This window comes from Colobus angolensis, unplaced genomic scaffold (genome assembly GCF_000951035.1).
Source record: "Colobus angolensis palliatus isolate OR3802 unplaced genomic scaffold, Cang.pa_1.0 Scaffold2, whole genome shotgun sequence".
Taxonomy (NCBI): domain Eukaryota; kingdom Metazoa; phylum Chordata; class Mammalia; order Primates; family Cercopithecidae; genus Colobus; species Colobus angolensis.
Genome location: NW_012115154.1, coordinates 3,428,347 through 3,447,400, shown reverse-complemented (window position 1 = coordinate 3,447,400; position 19,054 = coordinate 3,428,347). Strand labels below are relative to the sequence as shown.

The 19,054-nt window shown below is 34.3% G+C and overlaps 1 protein-coding gene across 6 annotated transcripts in view; it reads left to right on the top strand.

Moving 5' to 3' along the window:
• Window positions 1-19,054, top strand: part of CNOT4 (CCR4-NOT transcription complex, subunit 4) — a 155,752-nt gene that overhangs the window by 113,785 nt on the left and 22,913 nt on the right. For 4 of the 6 annotated variants that reach the window (XM_011941251.1, XM_011941248.1, XM_011941250.1 and 1 more), the window contains exons 8-10: window positions 5,162-5,219; window positions 7,484-7,733; window positions 8,969-9,466. In XM_011941251.1, coding sequence (XP_011796641.1) covers window positions 5,162-5,219; window positions 7,484-7,733; window positions 8,969-9,466 — 806 coding nt within the window. Of the gene's footprint in view, window positions 1-5,161; window positions 5,220-7,483; window positions 7,734-8,968; window positions 9,467-14,424; window positions 17,377-19,054 lie in introns of those variants that run through there. The other 2 variants (XM_011941253.1, XM_011941252.1) reach the window with 2 other exon arrangements.

Here is a 19,054-nt window from a genome sequence, read left to right as displayed (position 1 = left end):
CACTTAGATGTGGCCATGTTTTAGTAGCAAAGTAATACTTTAAATGTTAATGTGTATTTGAAGCCTGTGTCAAAGTATATTCTGTAAAGGCAAGTTTTACCTGTTGATAACTTAAATATATCCTTTGCGTTAGCAAGTGTTTAAATATATCTCAGAATTACTTAGGGACTGTGGTAAACGGTAAAATTAAGATAGATTCTTTGAAATGATTATCTGTGGGAGTATTTAATTTAGAAGCAAAATGAATATGTATTTGTGTATACAGTAACATGACAGTGAAATTTGGAAATGTCTGTTATATTGACTTTTATCCTTATGTAAATTTTATGTTTAAAGTGTAAGTAAATTTTATCTTTTGTTTAAAATGTAAGTAAAAATCAGTAAGTCACTTTGACTGTTTTGCTTTTGAATTTGGTAAGCAGAAGAATTAAACCTTCTTTTTTTTAGTCCACCCTCCTCCTTGAAAATGTTTTTTCTTTGATTCTTCTACTATGTAATTGGTTTATGTTGCAAATGTTTTAAAGCAATCATCACTATTAAGGAAGTAGTAAAAGAAAGTAAAATTCAAGCATTGCCTTTGGAGCGAGTTAGAAGAAATCAAAACTTGGCTAACATTTACAAATCCAAACTGAGACCCAGCTGTGTCAGTGACTACCTGTTTGCAGACAGTTTTGAATTTGATTTCTTTATCTGTAAAACAAAGTATTTAAATTTGATTTTAATGATTTCCTTCTACTTGTGAAATCTAATAATTTGAGAGACTTTCAGGAGTCTTGATGCTTTTTCATTGTGTTCCTCTTCTCTTCCTTTGTTGCAGTGATCATCAAATATCAGATGCCTCAATTTAGACTAATTGAATAGAATTCCCATGATGGAGTCCGGATATATACTTTTTACTTTAAATGAATAAATATGTATATATTGTGTGCATATACGTATTTTAAAAAGCTCTGTTGCACTTATGGGTTAATTTACAAATATTTGCTCCTGAGAAATATGTAATCTCAGCCAGCTGCTGTGGCTCACACCTGAATCCCAGCACTTTGGGAGGCCAAGCCTGGCAGATCACTTGAGGCCAGGAGGTTAAGACCATCCTGGTCAACATGGTGAAACCCCGCCTCTACTAAAAATACAAAAATTAGCCAGGCATGGCAGCATACACCTGTAATCTCAGCTATTTGGGAGGCTGAGGCGCAAGAGTCACTTGCATCTGGGATGTGGAGGTTGCAGTGAGCCAAGATTGTGCTACTGCACTCCAGCCTGGGCAACAGAGCGAGACTCTGTCTCAAAAAAAAAAAAAAAATGGAGTCCTACTATGGATTTTTAAAACAATTTAGGACTGAAACTTAAAAAAAAAAAATTAGTGATATCGTTTGTATGAAAATAGGTGTTTTTGAATTTTTATATACAGGGATTTATACATACAACATTGGCTTCTGGGAATATCTTGATCGTGTTATGAGACTGGATTACCTTTTAGTACTTATTAGTCCCACTTGAATCCTGTACTTTTCAATGAACTGCATGGACTTGATTTCTCTTTCTCAGATCATGACAGTTTCAGTGTATGAGTGAAGTACAGGTGTAGTCAGTCTTCTCAACTCCTAGCCTTTTCAGAGATGGTTGTCAACCTCTGTTTTTGCTGCTCTCATTCTTTAGTTCAGTTTATATTATCTGCTTTTCTTTGCTTCTATCCTTGAGGATAGAATTGGTATCTTCAATTTTTCAAACACCTTTCTAGCTTTTTCCCTCACTAGGCAACTTCTGCCCCACTGCTTTGTGCTGTACAAATGTTTTTTTAAAAAAATGTCTCCCATTGAAAATGGAATGAACAACAAAACGTTAGCTTCAAAATGGCAAGTAATTTTGTTTAGTGCAGTAGAAAGAGGTTGATTTAAGAAAATCTGTAGGTTTTTTGTTTGTTTTTAAATTTAAAAAGCCCTGTGCAATTTATCTTAGTGCATCCAGATTCTTATATCTGATAACATTGGGACCTGGCAATTTTTGAGCAGGGAATAGTCCATTTCATGGAATACTCTCTTCATAAGTAAATCTGGTATTTATTAAAGTTTTTATTTTCTTAGCAGTTACCCTCTTGGCATGATAATGGGTAGGTGGATGCTGAAAGTAAAATAAATTTATTCATGTGACCACAGCTTAAGGAGACTCAGTGCTTAATGAGGAAGGAAGTTCTACATCTGATGCCAGTGGAGTTGTGAGGACTCTGACCTGTTGGTCGTAGTCTCGAGATAACTATTTTCTCTCCAACCGTTAGAGAAACAAGGAGTTCACATTTTTTGAAATTTGTAGATACAGTTTTTCTTTCTATTGGGGTTACCCATGTATTTTCAGGGATTCTTCTATCTTTCTTTTATTCTTTTCCACTGATAGTTCCAATTATTAATATAATACCAGGAGTAACTATAATTGACTTGCTATAGCTCACATAGAAAATAAAATAATTTCTAGTTATATCTTTATTCTTTAAGCTTTTCATTTATTATTCCCTTAATTTGTTATTGTTAAAATAAATTGAGAAGAATATAGTAAAACTAAGTAGAACATACCTTTACTGGTTTCTTGCCATAATCCTGATTTTTCAGCAGCTATTATCGGATAGATAACACAATCTACAAATTTTAAAACATCTTTCATAAAACTTTCCCAGATAGAGCATAAAGTATTACGAATCAGTGCTTAGGAAATTGCAGTTGGGATGGTGGACAAGGTGATATAAGTTACTCTAATTAGTCGTAATCCAGAAACATCCTTAAGATTTATTTTTTATGTAATATTTTCATATGTTGTCCTGGCCGTTAGCAAGACTGACCTCATTTATATTGAAAATTATTATTTAGTGCTCTTATGGAAGCACTAAATTGGATGGTGGCTGGGAAGATGAAGCAAGATCCAGACACTAGAAATTGTCCTTTGTAATATCTTTCTTTTAGCCTTTTGTTTCTATTATTACCTCTTTCTCTCATCTTGAAGCCCTTATTACCATAGTATAAGTATAGTGCAAGTTTATCTCAGATTATCGCTATTATGTTCCGCCACCGAATTAATCTTTCTAAAACACTGCTTATTTAGGTCATTTCTGTGGCCTCTGGAGCCTAACCTGTGTTTACCTTTCTGTCCTTACCTTCCATTATTATTCCAGCTATCCCATTTGTCAACTAGACTAAATATTTAGCTCTCCCAACACTGTCTCCGACATTTTGACCCTTGACACAGGAGGTATTCCTGCCTTTAATGCTGTTCTTTCCCCTTTCCCCCGTTCTTCTCCTGCTGGGTAAATCTTTTTAAGGACCTACTTAAATTTGAACTCCCCTAGGAAACTTTCCCTAGTTGCCCCACTTGTAGTAGCTTTGCTTTCTTCTAAAGATTTATGGCATTTTTGTTTGTTTGTTTGTTTGTTTAAACAGTTCATTTGATAGCTGATGTTTGTACTTAACCTTCTTTGTGCACTTATCTTCTTTCCCCCCAATACTTCTAAACTTAGTGGGCTCAGGGCTATATCTTTAAACTGTTTGCATTACCGACATTACTTAATATTCATTGATTTATTGCTATTTTATGAATAGTAAGTAAAAATGCTCTTCAAGTAAATTTCAAATCTGTTTACTTATGGTCAAGAACATCTGGCATTGTCTGCAGAAGATGCACCTGGGACTCAGATTGGGTACTAGCCCTTGTTAGATTTTTTTTTTTAGAGCAATTAAATATGGTACCAGTAAGTTATCTATTTGAAAGGGGACTCCGTATATATTTTCAGGGAATAAAATAATTTTAAGAAATTTGGAATCTTAATTTTTTTCCTATAACACAGTATCAGAACAACACATTTGAGTAAAGATAGTCATGTACTGCATAACAATGTTTTGTTTTGGTCAACAGTGGATGGACCACATATGTAATGGTGGTTCTATATAATTATAAATAACTTTTTCACTGTACCTTTTCTATTTAGATACACAATTGCTTACCCTTATGTTACATTGCCTACAGTGTTCAAAACAGTAACATGCTGTACAAGTTGGCAGTGTAGGAGCAGTAGGCACTATATAGCCTCGGTGTATAATAGACCATGCCATCTGGGTTTATGTGAGTGCACACTTTAATGTTTCCACAATGACAAAATCACCTGTCAATGCATGTCTCAAAATGTATCCCATCATTAAGCAACACATGACTATTTTTGTTCATGTGGTGAGTCAAAGTTAGTTATAGGAATATCAGTACACTGTTGTAGCACAAAGTTATAGAGATTTTATTTTGTCTTTAAGTCAGACAAGATAAAATGGATTTGAAGTCAGTGATTCTCTTACTTTACCATGGTGCTACATTTTCTGTATATGAAAATAAAAGGTTAATGTTTTTGTTTGAATCAGTAGTTTGCCCAAAAATGTTTCTTTTGTCTCATTTGACATGCCTTCTCTAGGGTTATGATTAGTGTATAGAAATATTAAAATAAAACATTGCTCTTAAAAACCTCTAGAGAATATTTAAATAATTTTTATGCCCTCTGTCAAACACCTAGAAAAATGTCAGTATTATTTCAAAACCTGAAATGGGGAATATGTTTATCACATGCACAAAAATAAATGGTAGATTAGACTTTTGATCTATTAATTGTAAGCAGTGCCTTTTTCCCCCTATAAGCTATTGTTTTACCCATTGTTGTTGGAGACTCTAATGAGAATGTAAGTTCCTTAAGGGTAGAGATTTTATACAGGTTGAGTATCCCTTATCTGAAATGCTTGGGACCAGAAGTGTTTTGGATTTCAGATTTTTTTTCTTTTGAATTTTGGGATACTTGCATTATACTTATTGGGTGGACACTCCAAATCTGAGAATCTGAAATCTGAAATGCTGTAGTGACCAATTTTCTTTGAGTGTCACGTCAGCGTGCAATAAGCTTCAAATTTTGAAGCAGTTCAGATTTTGGATTTTCGGATTTGGGATGCTCAACCTGTACTTCTTTGTGTCCTCAACATTTAATCAATGTTTTACTTCCCAGTACCTCAGTAAACATTTGTTAAGATGGTAAAGTGTCTGGTTTTTGGTTTTGTTTTTTTTTTTTTTGGCTTTTGAGGAGTTTGTTTTTATTGTAGGAGAAGGACTTTATTCTGATTTTATTCTATTTGTTTTCTTTTTACAGCCCCATTGACAAACCTTCAGATTCTCTCAGTATAGGGAATGGTGATAATTCCCAGCAGGTAAGATCTGAATACAGTATCACTTGATTTATTTGTCATACTCTGAAAGCAAGCTATTCTATGCAGGCGAATTTTCTAAAAATACTTTACTGACACAATTTAAAAACACTTTTGATGCTCATCTTTATTAATCATATTATAATTAGCCTCTTTCCCCCAGAATATATAGAGCACAGTTTAACACTTTTTTAATGACTCAGAATTATCATTATGACCAGATACTATTATCTTTAGAGTCTACTAATGTTATTGGTCTTCTTGACCCTGTGTCAAATGGTCCCAGGCTAGCATGCCTTCTGAGTTCTTGCTTTTAAGAATTGTATTCCTACACTACATAGTCCCCTTGCCCCTTCCTGTCTACTTTAATTTTCTGTTTCAGTCAAGTGTATTTGTTTCTAACAGTTTCCCTTCTTATTTCCCCCAAATGACTTTCAGCTTTGAAATGATAAGCCAGATAAGCTGTTCAAAGTTGAATCTACTGTGAGACTGAGTGGAGTGCTGACCATTAGAGCATGCTTTATGTCATCTTGTCTTATTGCTCAGAGACCTTTTTTTTTTGCTAGTTTTTCACTCCTTGAGTTTCTATACATCTTCTTACATTGGTAAAATAAATGTAATTTAGTCCCTTCCATAAAGTATAGCCAGTCCTCCACAGTATTTGTGAAAAACTTAGAGATCTAAAATGTAATGCTTTTCCAAATGTTTTCCTGACACATTTCGTAAAAGAATGTGGAAATATGTATATCCCCTTGTATATTTTAGTTGCACATTAAATTTTTTTACAGCTTAAAAGTAGTTGCAAAGGATGTAATTTCCAGCATATTAGAAATACTGGTATCTGAGAAGTTTAATGTTTTGATATCCCATCATAATGTTTTGATCATAATCATGTTTTATTATCCTGTCATCCATTTAAAAAAATACACATACTCTCCTTTAACAATCAGACGTTTTACATTTTTTTCTCTGTGAACTAATTTTTCTCTGTTATTATAGAGTTTTATCTTAATGCAGTATAGTTTTTGCTTGAAAAGCATATACTTCTCTTAAAAATAGGCATATACAGTTTTGAATTGAAATAAAGATGTTTTTGCAGTCACAGACTTCAAATGCCAGTTTTTGTCTTCTGAATTTTATTAGTAGTATTGAGATGACACTGTACATAAATGTAGATTTTAATTTTAAAAACCATGAAACAAATAATAAATAGTAAAATTATATTGAAAATTCATCTCTTAATGAAGAATAGGGCCATTTTAAAATTGGTTTTTGTGTATCTCTAGATGAATGTTACCTACTGGTAAAAGAGCCAAGTTGCAGCAGCAATCTGGTCGTGTTTTTTATTTTTCTAAGATGTGTTGAGATACTTTGTTCATATAAATAGGTAGATGGAAGGAGGAGTATTATATCAGTATCACTCAAGTCTTTCAATTTCTTCTGAATTAAATACCTAAGAATCATAGAAAGATTTATTATGTAAAACTATTTTTAATGATGTGTTTGGAAACAACTTAGATCTTTCTTTAATTTTCTTGAAAACTAAAGTATTGAGAATCACCTAGCATGTTAAATGATCTAGTCATTACAGTCAGTCACTCTCTTATCACCGATCCATGTATTTCTAATAATTTGTGTTTGGTTTCTGGAAAGTTTTCACTCTTGAGCAAAATACTATAGTAAAATCCCGAATGAGAAGTATTATTTTCTTGGTAGTGAGAGAAGTAAGGTTGTATAAAGAGAGGAGACGGCCGGGCCCGGTGGCTCATGCCTGTAATCCCAGCACTTTGGGAGGCCGAGGCGGGTGGATCATGAGGTCAGGAGATCGAGACCATCCTGGATAACGCAGTGAAACCCCGTCTCTACTAACATTACAAAAAATTAGCCGGGCGTGGTGGCACGCGCCTGTAGTCCCAGCTACTTGGGAGGCTGAGGCAGGAGAATTGCTTGAACCCGGGAGGCTGAGGTTACAGTGAGCCAAGAGTGCACCACTGCACTCCAGCCTGGGCAACAGAGCGAGACTCCATCTCAAAATAAAAAAAAAGAGACTAGTTTAATCTTTTCAGGCAGACTAATTTTTTTAAAGAGTATATATGTAAGTTAATGATTTAATTGATTTTTCTGAAACTTCATGCTTTCATTAAAACATCTTCAAGTACCACAGTTTGCAAAGCACTATTCTAATACATTTGGTTGCAAACTTTTTAATTGTGGCTTACTAAAATGTATAAACATGTAGTTATTATTTGTTTTCCTTTTTTATTCAGATATCTAACAGTGATACGCCTTCACCACCACCTGGTTTGTCAAAATCCAATCCAGTCATCCCCATCAGTTCATCCAATCACAGTGCACGGTCCCCTTTTGAAGGGGCAGTAACAGAGTCACAGTCGTTATTCTCAGACAATTTTCGCCATCCTAACCCTATCCCAAGTGGGCTTCCTCCTTTCCCCAGCTCCCCACAGACATCCAGTGACTGGCCTACAGCACCAGAACCACAGAGCCTCTTCACATCAGGTATATAACAATAGTACCAAGTATTAGTATAATTATGCTCTTAACATATTGTTGACAGACTAACATGAAACTCATTAGTGGATATATTTTTATCTTTTGCCTCTCTGTTCTCTTTTAATAAAAATGTAAATATTTAAACTACATGGAATTAGGTGGTTAGATACATAGTTGTGTGACCTAGAAATTACTCTATTAAAGGATTTCTCCAGAAGTAAAGGGTTATATTATTTTACCAATAGTAATAAGCTTATTCTTTTGGGAATTTTTGTTTTTATTTTTACTTTTTGGAGGTGGGGGTCTTGCTCTCTCACCCAAGCTGGAGTGTAGTAGCGTGATCTTAGCTCACCGTGGCCTCACACCCTGGGTTCAAGTGATCCTCCCACTTCAGCCTCCTGGTTAATTTTTTAATTTTTTGTAGAGACAGGGTCTTGCTATATTGCCCAGGCTGGTCTTGAACTCCTGGCCTCAAGTGATCCTCCCACCCAAGCCTTCCAAAGTGCTGGGATTACAGGCATGAAGCACTGCACCTGGCAAGGACTTAGATTTTTAATTAGATAGGTATTTTTATTTAATTAGATTTGTGTTTAAGATTTCCCCCCCAGATGACAAAGATGTAAGTTATTTAGTAGTAACAGTTATGTTACTACTAAATGGTATTTTTGAACCATTTCCATTTTTATCCATTCTAAATTCTCTTATTACTATGAAAGGTGGCATAAAAGTAATATTGACAGCAGCACCTACAGAGCAGAAAATTCCAAAAAACTATAAGGATTAATATAAATAATTTTTAATTAAATTGTATTTTTTCTTAGTATAGAAAGCATATATTCAAAATTATTCGTACTTTGATAAATACATTTAAAAAATAAACTTTACTAATTAAAATCTGTTAAATTATATTTATTATTTTATTTCATGAAAGTGACTTAGGTTGGTTTTGATTATGAATGGTTGAGAGTGTAATTGGAGTGTCAAGTACATTTTTTCCTTTGATTAGCAAAATCAGTCTATATCATTCAGTTTTTGAAGCTAGTAGCTTAAAAGTTAAGTAACTACTAGAAGTATATAAGGCCTTTTGTAATTCTATGATCTTAATGTGCTAAAAAGTCACATAGATTTTGCACATACTTAATTTGTAATATGACATGTTTAACTTTCAGTAGTGTGGGTACTTATTAAGTACAAAAGTGAGCTGTGTATCTGATATTCATCACTATTTTTCTTCCCAACAGAAACAATCCCAGTATCATCCTCCACAGACTGGCAAGCAGCTTTTGGCTTTGGTTCTTCTAAACAACCAGAGGATGACTTGGGTTTTGATCCCTTTGACGTCACTCGAAAAGCCTTAGCAGACCTGATTGAGAAGGAACTGTCCGTTCAAGACCAACCTTCCCTTTCACCCACATCTCTTCAGAACTCCTCTTCACACACTACAACCGCCAAAGGTCCAGGCTCTGGATTCCTGCATCCTGCTGCAGCTACAAATGCCAATTCTCTCAATAGTACCTTTTCAGTCTTGCCCCAGAGGTTCCCTCAATTTCAGCAGCACCGAGCGGTTTATAATTCATTCAGTTTTCCAGGCCAGGCAACCCGCTATCCTTGGATGGCCTTTCCACGCAATAGCATCATGCACTTGAACCACACAGCAAACCCCACCTCAAATAGTAATTTCTTGGACTTGAATCTCCCGCCACAGCACAACACAGGTCTGGGAGGGATCCCTGTAGCAGGTAGGTTCGTTTAAAGCCTTTGAGAATTTTTGAATAACTCATGTTTTCAGGTTGTTGGGTGGATAGGGAAGGAACTGTTGAATAACAGAGTATTAATATCTTGGAAATTTCTATGAAAGATTAGTCTTTATCATAATCTAAAGTATATTTTTCATTAGATGGATGCCTTGTAATATTGAGCTTTATAAGGATGGTGGAGTATTATACTTATTGTTTGGAAGCATTTTACTTAATAGGATAATTACCAAACTTTCATATGGTATTTAAATGAAAAAGAAGAAAATGGTCTCTGAAGTTATGGTACTATAAAGTCCAACACCGTGGTGAAAATTAAGGTTTTATATTCTAAAGTAAAATGGTTAAAAACATTTTTTTTAATGATAATTAATGAGAGCATGAGGGATAAAGCCACTCTCTATCCACTTTTGGCAGTTACTTGTTTTGACTGATACACACAAACACACACATCAAAACTGAGCTATAAATAAAGTACTTGAGAACTCTGATTATTAATGTTTTACAAGCATGTCATATGTCTCAGACATACACCTTTTGTGAAAGAGAAATTGTTCAAGGAAAGATACTTTCCCATTTGATCTGCCATGTTTTTATTTCTAGGGAAAAATATGAAGTATATATAAGGTAATGTAAGTTTGATGCCAAAATACTTCTGGTTTTGTACTGCTACCCTTGAAGGTTTCAGAACTTTTGGGTTTTAAGATTCTATATAACATTTTTTAGATGAAGTATCTTCTTTATCCAAGGGAGTCATTCTTGTTAATAGTGTTCTCATTTAACTTTGGTTTTAGAGATGATATTAAAAAAAAGTTTGTTCCTCTCCTGATTCTCTCAAGTGAAATAGAATCATGATTCTCTCAAGTAGAGGACAATAGTTTCTCACTCTGTTAGAATAGTTCTTCACATAATTCATACAATTTATTGTTATCCCTTGTCAGGTATGGCATGGCACAGTATTATCGTAATAGGATGCTTTCATCAGCAGCAAGGCGTTTACTCTCTTGTTTTTAGCAAAGCTGATAGATGAATTTACAGAGGTCTATCAAAGTTCTTTATCCCTATTCCCTTTGGGACTGACAATATTTCATGTTCTAGACAAGTAGCTAGGTTAAGAGAGTATAGTCTGTGGCTGTTGCATAGTGAAATTAACCATTGATACAGTGAAGTTAATTTACATAAGCCTGGTAGCACCTAATGTAGTGACTTGCACAGTGATGGGACTCTTATTTGTTCATTTAATTAATGGTAGTAGGTAACCCAGAGTGACATTTTTCAGTCCTCTTCTTCTACATGATACTTGTGAAACAATGTGTTCAGTTCCAAATACTCCTTTTATTTCCTTCCATTCAAGATAGCATACTAGAATGTAATTTTCTTTCATTTTGCTTTAATCATTTAGAAATGTGGCATTTTAATTACTAGTAGTGTTTCTTATAATCAATTATGACATTCATTAAAAGTTAAAGTTAAGGTCCCCCAAATCATCAAAACATTTAAAAATTAGACCAATTACAGTGAATATGAGGGTTCGTATTTGCCCATCAATGAATTAGGCCATGTGAGAAATATTAAAGACGTTTAAGATATGGATAAAATTTCCACATACTTAAAGTATAGTTGAAGAGACTGAAATAATGTATGAAAGTGGTAACTATATGTATGATACTGGAATCTGAGAGACATCAATGTACCCTGTAATTCTTCGGGAGGCTTCACTGAATAAGTGGGAATTGATCCCTACTATCGTATCTTAGATTTGGGTTAGGAGCAGGGGAAGAGAAAAGGCCTTTTATGTTGATGCAAACCTCCTGAGTAAAGGCATAGAGGCAGGAATTAGTATGCCATTACACTGAGAAGTAATACAGCTACCTCCTATAACACTGTAACACTAGGTGCTTCTTAAACTGTATAGATATAATGGATGAGAAGACGAGAAACTCTTGACAATGAGGCAAAATGGCATGGACTTGGAATGATAGGAAGTAGGATGCCTTTATGGGATTCTAGTTATTAGCTGTCTTCTTTTTGTGCTTTTATTTGACTTATTACATGATGATCTTTGATTTTCTTCCAATTTCATAGTCATCATATTATTCCTTAGCACTGAAGAGTAGTTTTAACCCTTATATTTCAAACCAATATTCTCGGAATGCCACACTGGTAATGAGAAATCGCTGATTAGTAAATTTAGTTGTCCTTGTGTTGGTCATTTAAAATCTTCATCTAAAGTAGATGCTTTATGGGAAAAATGTGGCATTAAATTATGGTCCTATCTTTGTGGATTTTGTTTTGATTTTTAAAATTTTTACCATATACTCAACCATAGAGCATTAAAAACTTTTTTTTTTCCAGAGATGCTAAAAATGTAGTTACCAACTTTAGGTTCTGAATCATTGTTCTATTTGGTAGGGGGTGGGAGAGTTTATTTTGGATTTTCATTTCAGGCTATGCAGACTTTCTTGGTATTTAAATGGTGACTTATGGTTAAGCTTATTATAAGGTTATTTTTAAGGCTCTGATGACTAGAGAAATTTTAGTTTTAATATACCGACATTTTAAAATTTTTTATCAAGAGTCTCACACACCAGAATCCTCTCATGGATTATAAATATTTGGTAGATGCCTCAGGAAACTGAATGTGCTAAGCCTCAGAGCAGAATAGCTATGTAATTGTAGCCAGAAGATTTAGGATTTTCAGTAACTGTTATAAATAACAGAAAGTGAAAACCTGGAAAACTATATACATCTTAACTATGTCTAATTTGAAGCAATTTAATACCTAGGTAACTCACTTGCACCTGAGTTGAACTATTGAAAGGGATTCAACTTTTTATCTTCTAGCAGTTATCATGATACCTTACACAGGGCAGCTGTCACTAAATGCTTCAGTAATGGAGAGAGTACATACTTGTTTCAGTGGGACCTGCTACTTTAAGATATACTTAGACAATATTTTAAACTAATTCTACACTCTGGAAAGGCATGTATATTTATTCTCTAAATATGTAGAGCAAAATATGGTCTCTGACCTATACGAGCAAATCAGAGATGGCAGTCACCTACATGTCATACAAATACAATGTCTACTTATTATATATTTGTACTTAAATTTTAATTTTTGGCTTGTTCAGTGAATTATTAAAGATTGATATATCTGAAACCTATCATGGGAAAAACAGTTGCCAGAGGTTTGACAGAAATGCAGTTTCCCTTTTTTTTGGTCTAATGGAAAACTTTTTTTGTGTTTAAAATTAGTAGTTATTTCCTTAATTAGGTGAAACCTTTTTTAGCAGCATTTGGTTTACTAAGTTTAGAAAGATTTTTGAAATAAATATTCTTGGGGGAAATTTTGATTCATGGGCAGGTATAGTGAATTCATTCAGATCTTTATTATTGGAACCATGTGCTTTCTTTCTAAAAAGTTACTTACCTTGTCCTAAAAAGTGACTTTATTTTGTCCAGTTCCTTCATTTTAGGAATAGCAAAGCTGTGTTTCAGAAAGCTTAAATAATTTGTTAATGGTCACATACTCAATTACTAGTGGAATTAGGATAAGAACTTAGATCTCAAATTCAATAATGGAAATGTTTTTGCACTACAACGATGCCCTCCTTCATAAATGAAGATCACTGGCATGTGCTTTAACTTGGCTTTCTTCCCGTGGTAATTGATTTTTGCTCTCACACACTTTTAAGTCCCTTTTTATCAACAGTATCAACTCATGAGACAAATTGGCCCAGCTCAGGGGTGTATGGCCTATTGTTACAAAATAAAGTTTATGGACTTGATGGAAATCAGTCTCTTTCTTAGTCCTTATTAATATCATTTTCTCACTAAGAACTCTAGTCTAAAATTTGCTTTATACAACCTCATTGTTATGTACTTGGGGTTTATAAGAATCTTTGCCAATTTACTAAAAAACTACAAAATCACCTGTTATATGGATTGACAGACTCTTTTTCTGCTTTGTCAGTTATCTTTCCAAATGTAATTTTTGCAGATTTGTTTAAAAAAAAAAACTCTGCCAAGTTGTTTTTATTCCATGATGTTAAAAATTATTTGGAAAACATAAGTTAGTAAGCATTGTTGTTTCAAGATATACCTCAAAAAATATTTGATAACTGTTTAGGATTGGATTTTTTTTTTCATGTTTTTGTTAATTTAAACTTTGAGAGGGCATTTTTCTTTAAATTTTCTTTGTTTATGAACTGTTTTAACAGTGACTTGATTGAATTTTGAGTCATGTGTGAAACAAGTCACTTGTAGTCAAATAATTATCAGTTATAATCAGGAGAACTGATCTCATTCATCTATAATTCTCTGACCTAGAAGTAGTCATCTCATTTTCAGTCAATTGGATCCTTGTACTGTTTCAGTCAATTGGATGCATTTTACTGTCTTTCAGTTACCTCAAAGGTAAACTTGAATTTTCAGATGCTGTATGTTAATTTACTAAGTTAATATTTATAGGTATTATTTCATTTTTTTCTAGTACATAATTTATGCTTTTAAAACATGGATTTATAATTTTTCTCTTTTAAAAATCAGTTTTCACTTCTGTAAAGCAAGGTTTAATTTTTTCACAAAATACTATTAATATTTACCATTTATTAGGAGTATCTATAAGAGGTCCAATTGGCTTGGAAAAGAATGGCTTTCCTGGTCTTTTTTTTTTTTTTTTGGTAGTATATTTATACTAAATCTATTATATTTGTTCTTATCTCTGACACAATATTACTCAGGATATATTTAGAATATATACTTTCCAGGTACTTGATAAGTTTATATTTTAAAATTCATGTCTTGTTTCACACCTGGATTCCAAACATTAAGCATGTATTTTATATGTGTATCAGCATTCCAAATATTGAAATCATTTTTAAAGGGACTGTTAACAAATCTAGTCACCCATAACTAGACCATGACTGACTTTTCCACAGGGGAAGAAGAGGTGAAGGTTTCGACCATGCCACTGTCAGCCTCTTCCCATTCATTACAACAAGGACAGCAGCCTACAAGTCTCCACACTACTGTGGCCTGACAACAGAACTGAGAGGAGAGGATTAGACTCTGGGGTGCTTGCATGGGCAACTGGATTTTTGCATGATTCCTTTATGATTTTGCATTTAATGTATACACCCAAAAGAGCCAATATAAACGTTCCTGATGCCTACAGCTAGCATGTTACCTCATAGTTGCTGAAGTATTTCTTCATTAGTCCTTTAACATAATTTATTAGTGTAATAATTTTGGCATTGTTTCTCATGAGTGATACTATTTCTAACTCATAAAAACAAAACTTGTAGTACTAAGATCCCAGGTGAGATTAGCTAGAATTGTTCTTATTTTGGCTCTATTATTGAAAAATTATACAAAGGTAATGGTAGTACCTTGTTTTCTGGTTTGTGAAAAAATAATATCCTAATCTCCTGAAAAATTTGAAAATTAACAAGATAATGTCTGTTGCATTCTTTGAATACTTGAGAAGAAAGAATGCATATAAAGCAAAATCGGTGGTGTCATTTAATGCTCAGAAGGATATTGTTGGCGATTGTTTTTAGTTGTCTAGATTTATATCCTATAATATGCATTACATGTGTAGAAACTGTTTTGTTTTCTCTCTTTTGCACTTTTGCACTTTCTTTTTGAATGGTTGTTAATTATGCGTAGATGGTTAAAAGATAATTATAGCCTAAATGCAATATAATCTCTTTTCTAATGCACTGCCTAGTATACCAGGAAATGCCTCAAAAACAGAACTTCAGTTTATAGTTGACTTATCTGAAACTTGAATACCGAGTAAACATTGTATGTGAAAAGCAACCATAGTAGTGTAACATTGTTACTGAACAAACAGTAATTCTGTGGGTTATTGTTTTGGAAATTTCATTGTTTAATAATTAAAATGTGATAATAAGATAATATTATAAGTACCTGACCAGAATGAGACTAAGGCAGAAGAGAAGAGATTGGATGTCCTCTAAAATCAGGCCACCTAAATTGTAACAGATAATTTTAATCAAGAGAATAGTGGAGTACTTTATTAGGACATAATGTGAAGTGATATTTCTGAAAACACATTTCTTGAAATAGTTTTAAAACTGATAATAAAAGAAAAGAAACTGTACTTAGTTCGGAACAATGGACAAAAGCTGATTCAGAAAACATGGCCATATTCTGCCTAAATGAAGCATCTGGGAAGAAAGGGAAAGTCACACCTCCTCTTGATATTTTAACCGTTGTGATAAAAGGTATGCTTTAATTTGTTTAAAAAAAAAAAGTATGAAAGGGGATAATGTGAATACAAAAAAAAGAAGCCTGGAGATTGAAAATAATAATAGAACATGTTATTAGGAGATGGTACTTAATGTCATGTTGGAGTTTTCAAGGTTACCTCTGTATAAAATTGGATTACTTTCTACTAGATATAATGTGACAAATTAAATGACTTTATCCCAAGGTACAGTGAGGTAAACAAAAATCTATTCTTAGATATCCTTAGATTTGGTTAACTGAGGCTGTAGAAGCAGCGAATTGTCTAGCCATTTAAGTTATTTTTGTAAAATTCAGCGTAAATATCAATCGCTAATTTCTATCTAGAAGTGATTACAAGAACATTGCCAATTTGGAAAATACCAATAAAATACTGTAGACTTATTAAACATCAGCCTTTTACTATAGCTTAATTTAATTATGGTTTTCATTTTTTACTGTAAGAGGCCAGGACTTCATTTATGTCTCCTGTGGGGCTGAGGCTCCTGGGCCTTGTTATTATAACAAACTCTGGCTCCTTATAATGATGCTTACTAGCTCAAAGCTTTCTCCAGCCTTCAGTGTTAGCCTTTCATTGCCTGGATCTTCTTACAAAGCGATAGCAAGTGGTTAGTTCCGTTTGCTGCTTGGTGTTGAGAGATATACCTGTTAAATGAGGCTTCTTTCCTTTCTCATTCATAGCCAGTGTGGAAAAATCATCAGGTAGTTTGCCCAGATTTGCCAGAGCCCTAAATAAAATCCCAAAATGATCTCCCTGCCTGCTTCTCCTCCCCACTCCCACTTACATGCACACCATAAATCAGGAAAATGCTTTTTGGGCAATTAGGCTTTGACTTCTAAATTTTTGCATAGAATGGCTAAACATGATCTTTTGACTCACTTCGTAATCCCTAGACCTTCCTTGTAAACTTCACCTTTTTGCTTACCTAATATTTTATTTAAATATGGTTTTTTTCTAAAAACTGAAGTCTTAAAATCATAGTCATAATTAATTTTACACTAAAGGACAGAAGAAATTGTACAACACATAAAAGAAGCCAGCACTTCACATAGCAAGCAAATGGAAACCAAAATGACAGAAGAATGACAAATTCTTTAAAAGCTTCAGGTTTTGTTGTTGTTGTTAAATTCCTGCATGATGCATCATGTGCAAGGCAAACTTAATACACTTTTATATCCTTAACCTTTATAAAGTGACTAGCTTTTCCCTTAACATAGGAATTTTTAACCTGGAGCACAGACTTTTGAGAGTACATACAAAATTGTGGGTTTGTGTGCATGTACGTATGTCCATTTTTTTCTGGGGAGAAGATCCATAGTTATTAGATTTGTGAAGGATTTGGTGACACGCTTCTCCTATCAAAAAAATAAAAAAGAACAGCTGCCTTGAAATGTTTTTAGTGCCACTTTAGGGATTAGAGTCCTGTACTGAATGATTTTCGTTGTATGATGAATTATAAGTGCCTCTTTATTTTCTCTAAGATTCCATTAGAAAATATTTTTTCTGACTAATAATGCTTTCCTTTTCATCCTATTACTGAGTTTTCGTTTTCCACATGCCACTTTTGTGTACTCTCCGCTTGTTTTGACAAAGCATTAATTAAATATTTGAGTACCTATTCTGTATATTACTTGAACTAGATCTTGAGAGATAAAAGGTTGAATAAAATACGGACCCTATCATCAAGGATAATTCTAGTGACAATTATATTTCACATTATTTCTATCAGGTCTTGATAATATTTTAATCACAGGAACCACCATAGCAGTCCAGACTCATTTTATTATTTATCATCTCTCAGTAACTGCTCTGATAGTGGCAACAAAGGGTATTGAATACTTATATTTCAGATTTTAAAATTTATGATAATTTGGAGGGAGGTGAAAAAAACCTTGCTAGGAAAGACATACGTTCATTATTCCACGTGTGTGTGAGCTCATGTCTCTTTCTCTTAGCATCCTGGGAATTAAGTAGAGCCTTCTGTGTAGGTGTTCCTTTAAAGAAAACAACTTTAATGCATTTTACCTCTACACATTTCCACTGACATGGCTCCTATTTGTACGGTGTTCCAGGCACTGTCAAGACTGCCAGAGCTCTGGTCTGCTGTGACACAGGTCCATAGGTGCTCCCACAGAGGCATTGCCCCAGAAAGACAAGAGAGAGGAACAAATTGCTGTTGCTTTGAAATCTTACAGTGGCCTGTAGGGGTTGGGATAGGGCAGTAAGGAGATCAGTTGAGGTATTCAGGTACAGGTAAGCTTGGATAAGTATGCTTAAAGCCTTGAAAACCAGAAGAAGAGTTTAGTCTTGATGCGAATGTGGTCAGTGATAGAGAACTATAAGTTCTTGGCAGAAATGTAGCTTGATCATAGCATTTTAAGAAGAGTAGTTGGGTAATAGATTTGATTGCAATTAGGACTAGTTAGAAAGTAATTCCAGTAATATGCCATTGCTGGCCAGTGCAAATAAGTTGGCCTAGACTAGCACAGTAGTAGTTGGAATGGAGAAGAACTATGAATTAGAAATTGGAAAGCATAAGAGCTGAGAAAAGGCCTTCAGATATGGTTAGATCTCTGATGATCTTTAAAACTGTAACTTTCAGAGAAAGGTACAGAATGGAAGCCCATCGTTTTAGGATGATTGAGGAAATGCCAAGAATATGTATGCAGCAATCAGTGACTACTTAGTGTTAAGACATTTGACAACAAAATTGAAGAGAAAAATAAGATGCTAACTAGGTGGATGGTAGATCTTAGAAGGCATTGCTTTAATATAAGGGAGAAGAAGAACCTAAATATTTAAAGGCAGACCATACAGAGCCAACTGAGAGGAAGAGATTGGCAGGGTTGAAGAGAAGATAGCTCATTCAGTAGGATAACAGATGTCTTTGGTGGGAAGAGATAAGCTCCTGAGAGGAGCATGTGGGTTAGCTTAAGAGAGGTGGGCAGCCAGGCATGGTGGCTCACGCCTGTAATCCCAGCACTTTGGGAGGCTGAGGCAGGCGGATCATGAGGTCAGGAGATCGAGACCGTCCTGGCTAACACGGTGAAACCCCATTTCTACTAAAAATACAAAAAAAATTAGCCGGGCTTGGTGGCGGGCGTCTGTAGTCCCAGCTACTCAGGAGGCTGAGGCAGGAGAACAGCGTGAACCCAGGAGGCGGAGCTTGCAGTGAGCAGAGATTCCCGCCACTGCACTCCAGCCTGGGCGACAGAGCGAGACTCCGTCTAAAAAAAAAAAAAAAAAGAAAAAAGAGAAGTGGGCTGTATCTTCCTCTGTGACTTGTAAGAGCAAGA